The sequence below is a fragment of the Neodiprion lecontei genome, chromosome 3 (assembly GCF_021901455.1).
Source record: "Neodiprion lecontei isolate iyNeoLeco1 chromosome 3, iyNeoLeco1.1, whole genome shotgun sequence".
NCBI classification, from domain to species: Eukaryota; Metazoa; Arthropoda; class Insecta; order Hymenoptera; family Diprionidae; genus Neodiprion; species Neodiprion lecontei.
In genome coordinates this window covers 30,359,311-30,367,354 of record NC_060262.1, presented here as the reverse complement: position 1 = coordinate 30,367,354, position 8,044 = coordinate 30,359,311, and the positions used below count along the sequence as shown (strand labels likewise).

Below are 8,044 nucleotides of genomic sequence, written 5' to 3'. Positions count from 1 at the left end.
TCGTATCCTGTACCAAGGAGATGCCATAACCAGATAAAGCGGGCAGCGCCGCTTCGTTGATCATAATAACCGTCATTTCATGTATTAATAACACTCGAATTATACCCTTTAATTAAGATACATCGTCAAGAGTAACTCTATAATACGTCGCTTTGAACAGATGATCTAAAAGCAATTTTTCCTTTCGGCGACAGCTGGTGTCGTTAATTCTATTGGTCACGTGAACTCGTCTGTGATGTGCGGAGAGACTCTGAGTCAATCTTTAGACTTTAAAAGAGTCGTTGTAACGCGGGCTGACGAGGGGCTGACTCCTGGAGCGAGATCTGATCAGTTTTTAATACCATCGGTGAGCAAAATGACGAGTTTAAGTTCGACTTGCTCATTCGATAGACGTCACCGAAGTCCTTACGCGGGATATGGCAGGGCGCGGTGCGGCTCACCCGCATCCGTTTGGACAATTGAGAATGAGGACGCGTGGCCGACGTTCACTGTGAGTCGGTATGCGGCACAAGATCCAAACACCTAACGATAAGCGCAGATGATGTCGGCTCGGGTTAGACGCGTGTATTACCACAACTAAAGGGGCAAGTCGAGCCGATTGCGCGTGGGCCTCAACCGCGGATACAAGTAGGAAATCTATCTAGAGTTGGGATCAGTCTGGCCGGTTCCCCGTTAGTGCCGTTTACAGCTCATCGTTATTATTTGAGTTGATTTGAAACACGCGTGGTACGTGCCTTCGCCTTCGCCCGCCCTTCCACGCTCCTTCATAACGCCCCTGCACTCTTCGTCGCCCTACGCGCTGATGAGTAGATATTGGCAGCTGCCGCCGTTGTTCTTGCTGATGCCGCTTCAACTTCTCTCCCAACGCTGAGCGCCCGTTACGCGTTGTACATTTTCGACGAAAAATTAACTCGAGAGAACACATATTTCTTCGATTTTACGACATCCGACGTGCAGGCTTAGGTTTAAGGATGAAGCGCAAGGTAGAGCTCGCCGTGTATTCATGCGGGATGATTTTCGTGAAAAGGGAAAATTTGACGAAACGATTCGCGACTCGTCGTCAAAGACCACCAACGGGGGCATCGCGAGATTCCCGACAGACGGACAGACAGACAGTCAGACAGACGATGAACAACGTGCGGTGCACGTTTAGCTGCCGAAAAAGCTCTCGCGGCAAGCTTTACGCGGGCGATGGGGCGATGCGAGCTGCGGCAAAGACCCAAAGGAAAGTCGCGAGCGAAAAAACAAAACGCCACAGGCAAAGGCGGGTCTGTCGATACAAGGAGCCGATTGTGGGGCGAGATGAACGTCGAGTAACGGCAAGGGGAATACTCGACCAAAGAGACAGAGCTTGTCTGTGTCCAATAGATTCCGATGTTCAGATACGCAGCATCGCAAATCCCATCTCAAATAGACGCCCAGCTATTAGCTCTAGCTTTGATTGGCCACGTTTAATGGGGCGACCGAGGCGCATATAAATTGCTGTTTGCTTTGAAGATATTTTCAGAATTGCGAGATACCGCAAGGTATGTAACGGAGGCTCTGCTCTGCTCTCTCACGTCCCTATGCGGGATCACATTTCGCAAGAAATGAGACAGCTCGTCAAACTGACAATTCTCCTTCGCAGGTGTTGTACTTTCCAGTCCCTCCAGCTCCTCGCCAGCTTTCTAGGATTTGAATAGACCGTCTCGCTGTTTCTTTCATTTTCAGAATGAAATCCATCCGATTTTTCAAATCCTTCCACCTTCCCCGATTCTGAACGGTTAAAGTTTCAGGCCCTGGTTCGCTCGTCTTCAAAACTCTCTCCTCGGCAGCCGTTAAAGAAGCCATAAAAAAAGTGGCTACCGACACGGCGAGGTTAGGGAATTTGTCAGTATTAAATAAATATCCCATAAAGGTCGGCATCAATCCCCGTAGAAACATTAACGCCCGATACAGCCGAGTCTGGGCTGTTATTTTTCATACCGTTGCGTCTTACGACTCCAAGGCCGTTCCAGAAGAGAGATACTCTTCGAGCTTTTTATGGTCTATAAGTCAGGTAGCATCGTATATACGAGGCTGCAGTAGATCAAAAGTGATGTCTCCCTTATAACGTAAATACTTAACGACTCCGAGACTCCTACATACAAGTCCATAGCTGTCAACGTGCTTTTCAACGCCATTTCTCAGCTCGAGAATTGAGAGTATAAAAAATCGTCCTTCTTGTACTTCTTGTGAATTGGCTCTCTCCTTGGCAATTGAAGCACACGTTCGTTCGCATGATCGTGTTAGCGCAAAACAAAAAAAAAGCAAAGCAGAATGTTAGTGTAACGCGAGTGTAGAAGTAAAAATTGAATGCCTTCTGGATGCAGTTAACCTTATTGCTGCTATTTGACAGTTCAACGTAAAGCACGGTCGCGGAAAAATCTTCTTCCAAGTGGCATGGAAAAAATACTGAAATTCATGTACGAACGGTGCGGTAATTAAGTTAAAAATCGAGCCGCAATTTCCGATACGGTTTGTGATAGTCAAAACTATGAGTGCGTAGGAATTGAAAATTGCTCGCGAAAGATTAGAAATCTAGCAGTCTCAGACCCTCGGTACGTAAATTGTTTCAACAGTTCATTATGGACAACAAGGAAATCAATTCTGCTCTGAATATCCAAGGTAGCCAAGATGCCCTTGAAAGGCGAGAAACCGTATCCCTCGCCTCCCGTGAATCCCAATCAAACACAAATTTCGAAGAGGAGAAGAACGAGATAGGACTAAACAAATCTGAAGAGGATTCCATCATGACACTTGGATCGGAACCGATGGCCTCGCAGACGATCAAGGTTTACCTTCGATTGAAGCCTTTCCCGCCAGAGATCGAGCTTACAAAGGAACAAGAAGACGCTTATACCATCGTCAATTCTACAACGTTGTTAACGAAATTCCCGAGTCTCGACGTAAGCACGAGATCCCTGAAGAATGTCAAGGCGAACGAAAGGGTGTGCAGAACATTTACCTTCACGTCTGCCTTCGGGCCGTCCATCACCCAGAAGGAATTGTTCGACGGAGCGATCAAGCCTCAGGTCGAGGATTTCTTAGCCGGACAAAGCTCGACTGTCATGAGTTATGGCACTTCCAATTCAGGAAAGTCTTACACCCTTAACGGGGTCCCCTCGGCGCCCGGGATCATTCCATTGAGTATTAATTTCGTGTTCCGTAACGCAAACTCGACGCTGTCAACGCCGTGGTACAAGCCGATTTATCAGAGTCACGTTATTGGTTTGAGCTCGACGGAGCGAGTGCGCGAACTCGAGATAAGAGACAAGCTGCTCTCTTTCCCGTTTCCGGAGAAGACGGAATTTATTAACGCCTACCAAACTATGCGGGAGACGATCAGAGCGACAGAGAGCGATTCGACGCTGTCTCATAATGAGAACCTCATGTACTCAGTTTGGATTTCCTTCGCCGAGATCTACAACGACGCTATATATGATCTGCTGTCAACTGACTGCCAGAAGAAAAAAGTACCGTTAAAAATGGTGACGGACAAACAAGGCAGGACATTTATCAAGGACTTAAGAATGGTCTACGTCAACTCCGATGAAGAGGCATATCAGGTTTTACTAGCCGGACAGTTCAGGTCGAAGACCGCAGCCACGGCGCTGAATTTTCGAAGCTCTCGTTCGCACTGTATATTCACGATTAAACTCCTCAAATATTACGCGGAGAGTGCGACCGAGGACGTCGAAGTCAGCGCTCTGTCTTTCTGCGATCTGGCAGGATCAGGACGCTTGAAGATGACGAAAAACGTGGGGGATCGACTCAAGGAGACGCAGAATATAAATACGAGTCTGTTGGTTCTTGGCAGATGTTTGAAATCTATATGGGAAGGACAGTCGTTGAGGCAAAAATCGGAGCTGCTCGGACCGTTCCGCGAATCAAAATTGACACGGTTATTTCAGAAAGCTTTATCCGGGAAGGAACAGATCACTCTGATCGTCAATGTGAACCCTGTGCCAAGTTTGTACGCCGAGACGCAAAACGTGCTAAATTTTTCTGCCATCGCAAAAAAAATTATCATAGAACCGGCTAAGGAGGTTAAGAAGAAAATGTTCACGACAAGATTTTCGCGGGCTGTTTCGCAGAGCGTGAAAACTTATACCGATTGGGATCACGCAGTGGTAGAAAATCCTACGCACGAAGTTTGTCCGGAAAAGAGCGAAAACTGCGACTACGTTCTTCGCGAATGTTACGAGGATTTGATAGCGGAACACGAAAAATTACAGGAAGAGTACGCAGAGTTGAAAAAGTCTATGATAGACAAGGATCTGGAAATTCGCGAAGAAATGGCCAACACTTATACTGGGTTGATAAACGACCTTGAGGCCAGCTGGATGAGTCGTTCAAAGGACGTGGAAGAGCAGCAGGAGCATCTTCTTGCCTGGTCGGTGAACCAAGTGGAAAATTTTTACAAAGAAAAGCTAAACTGTCTGAACAGTAGGAAACGCAGGCGTTGGGACGACGGCGATGCTGTTGACGACAGGGAAGCCGATATCCGAGAAATGGAGGCTGAGAATGCCAGTTTGACTGCGAAAATTCTCGTTTCTAAAGAGACAATTAAAGAGCTCAGATCAGCCAGGGAAAATGCAATTGCCGAGAAAAATAAAGCTGTCTTCGAGCTGTCACTTCTCAAGGAGGAACTGAGGGGCGTGAAAAAAATGCTGGAAGCAGCTGAAAATGATATTCGACGTAAGGATGACGGAGCGCATTTCACCGAGGAACTAAAGAGGCAACTCAACAGTAGAGAGGAGCGCATTAAAAATCTTAAAGAATTTCTAAACGAGGCCAAGGAGGAGTACATTAGGATAACTTCGGACGCCCGTCGTATGCAGGAAGAATTGATCGAGGCGAACGCGAATCTCATTGAGCATGCCGAGAAGATCGACGACCTTGAAGAGCAGCTGGACCAATCGAGCGTGTGCTTGGCGGAACGATCAAAGCGGCTAGACCAGATTACGGAAAAATTAGAGTGCCAAACCAAGCAGTTGGCCGATGCTGAAGCGCGAGTGATTTACACAGAGGGAGAGTTGAAGAAATCTGAATCTATTCGGTTGAACCTAATGGGCGCGGTTGAAGATCTGAACAAGTTGCATAAAGTTGGATGCGTTCGTGCTCAGAAGAACTCTAATGCTACCGAGCACAAGTTCGGCCTATTTCCTTATGATGCTGATTGTGAATTAACCGTGACTGGACTTGAAGGCATGAAAATAAATAGGGAAATAACCAGTATTGAAATAGAAAATTCACCCATTGAAGGTGAATTTGTGACAACGAAACGGTTCGAAAACACCAGAGACCGAATTATGAGTTTGGATTCGCTAAACGAGGGAATTTTTCAAAGGCAAGATGCTAGTAGCACTGATAACACTGACGGTTCTGTTTGTAACGAAAATCAATGCTCTTTCAAATTCAGTACTGCCAGCGGTATAGATGATTCTGGCATTGCAGTGACCATGAGCAGTGAAAATCAAACTATGGAACGAATTAATGAACCAGTAGGTACAGATTTGGAAACCGATGGCAGAAATAGTAAACTGAGCATTACTGGGTTATATATTAAAAATTCGGTGGGTGAACTACTGGATAGGTTGCAGTTAAAATTTGATAAGTTGGGGAATAGAAAACAAATTCTCCAGAGGCCAGAAAATGCCAAGCAGGAAATAAAAATCGTCGAAGCTAGTTTTGAGAGTAACGAAATTCCACTAACAGATAGAAGAATATCAACGGAGACGGAACTACGATCACTCAGTTTTAACAACTTGGAAAAGGATGCACGAGTAACAGATATTTTTGTGCAATTGGAAGTAAAGGTAGTAAATTGCGAGGCAAAAATGGAAGCGTTTGAAAAAGACGTCAAGCTCCGACAAGACGAGGAAAGGCGTTACTTAGATTCCTTGAACGACAAAGTATCGAAGCTTGAAAAACAGCTGTCACAAACGAACATACAATCCGAAAAAACTGCCACAGTATACTTCAATGAGCATGAGATGAGAATCGATGAGTTGCAGAAAGAAATTTCTGAATTGAAGCATCGGGATCTGATCAAGATGCCGCCAATGGAAGCAAGTATGGACGTGACGCTGAGGAGTAGCATCCACGTGTTGAGCGAGTTAGAGCAAAGAGCCAAAACATCTGAAGATATTTTAGCGAAGTGTCAGTTGCAGGCAGACCATCATCACAGACAATTGCTTGCCAACATGGAAAGACTGTCATCCGTCGAAAGCAAAATACAAAGCTGGCTGCTACAAGAGTTGAAAAATAACGACATAGGTCACACCTCGAATGATCAATCACTGACTGATTTGCAACTAGTCAAGGATGAAGAATGCTTTCTTATTGTCGAAAAAAATCTCCACCAAATAGACGGAGTAGATGGTAAGCACGTTCGTGAAAACATGAAAAAAATTGCCTCCGAAACGAAAGATACTATCCGAAAAGACGGAAAGTTCCTTGGAGAGCAACAAATCGAGAAATATCAGAAGAACAATGATCAGAGATTGTCAAAAAATTTGGAACCCAATTGCAAATATAGCGACGTTTCTTTGGATGACGGAGCATCTCCAACCAGAGTGGACCTTCTCGCAGCGTCGACGCCAACGCGGCAGAGTGGAGCTGACCAATTTGATGCCAAATCAGCGCCGTTCGATTGTCAAAGTAAAACTATAACCCCAGTCCTACCTGTTGAAGAAGCATCTCTAATGGTCAGAGATACGTTGATCACCCGATCAAACATAAACGACACAGGCTCGCGTTTGGAGCCACCTGAGGTACAGACTGTATTGCGTTCCCAAGATATTATGATTATAATATTTATTGTTATCGTTCATTTGTTCGAATTGATTTGATAGTACTCGATTGACGTCAGGATGTATGTACCTTAGAGATTTGATTGTGAGAAATTGAATAAACTGATTTTGTGTTTAATTACCAAATTACGAACCATCTCACAATTGCGTTAATGATTCTTTAGATTTTGAACGTGTCTAAAAGCTGAAACGTTACGGTGATTGCGAGACCGTTAAGGTGTTTCGAAAGAAGTGAGAAACCCTGCAATTCATTATTCACAAGAGTCTACAAATCTGTTATTTGACAAGTCTAACGCGCCGCTATATATGCAATTGACGGGAGTACGGAAAAGACAAGACAACTGATCGGAAAAAATGGATTGGACCAACAAACTGTGGTAGCTTTCTTATGCTGACCTCATTTTTACATCATTTTACAAATTGACAGAATTCCGCGCTGCGTAATCCTAACCTAGAATGTTTTCCCCCTAATTTCGCATACTGAGCGAATGCCAATTACTCGAGTAATTTTGCATCATTCATTACTGTGAAGCTATAAGTTCTCTTCGATTATAAGACTCTCGGATTAAATAGAGAGGATTTTCAGAGTTGACAAATGTGTTACGTTATGCTATTGCTGTTTCTTATTTCAGTTCTATTGTTTTTCATCGTGCGTTAATAATATTGTAACACTGATCTTACGAATTGCTATAACAGTAAAAACAATTGGATCATGAAACGATTATAATGAACTAAAATAAACGGCATTTCAAAAAAGGTGTCATAGTTAAGTAAATTACATTATACGACAGTCCGTCCTAATCCTTATACCGTTGTTACGAGTTTGGCTTGCTTACATCGATTCCATTCGCGATCTCTCGGAATAACGGTAGAAACTTTTCGACGCCAATACACATATAGCTGGCCATAATTTCCAATCAGAGACCCATAAAAACAGCCCATGCACTCGTGTGCAAAAGATCACGTAGAACCATCCTGATGTAATGAGTCTAAGAGCGTCGGCGACGTCTAATATCAGAAATGATAGCATATTGCCAATAAAATCTGATCACCCCTGGCTGGCCCCTGCAGAAAGCAGTCATCCAGTTAGCTGGGGTGCTACGAGATGTTATTGTAACAAAAATCGAAACCACATTCGGTGCTGTAGCGACGATCGGCTGCAGAGGGGCGGATAGAAAACCAATAATATCAGTAATCGATGGGAGTGA

The 8,044-nt window shown here is 44.5% G+C and overlaps 1 protein-coding gene across 1 annotated transcript; it reads left to right on the top strand.

Moving 5' to 3' along the window:
- The first annotated feature begins 2,606 nt into the window (after positions 1–2,606).
- LOC124293461 (kinesin-like protein KIF20B) lies at positions 2,607–6,875 on the top strand. The gene has a single exon (XM_046734334.1). It carries the CDS (start codon positions 2,607–2,609, stop codon positions 6,873–6,875), a length of 4,269 nt encoding a protein of 1,422 aa, XP_046590290.1.
- Positions 6,876–8,044: the final 1,169 nt, after the last annotated feature.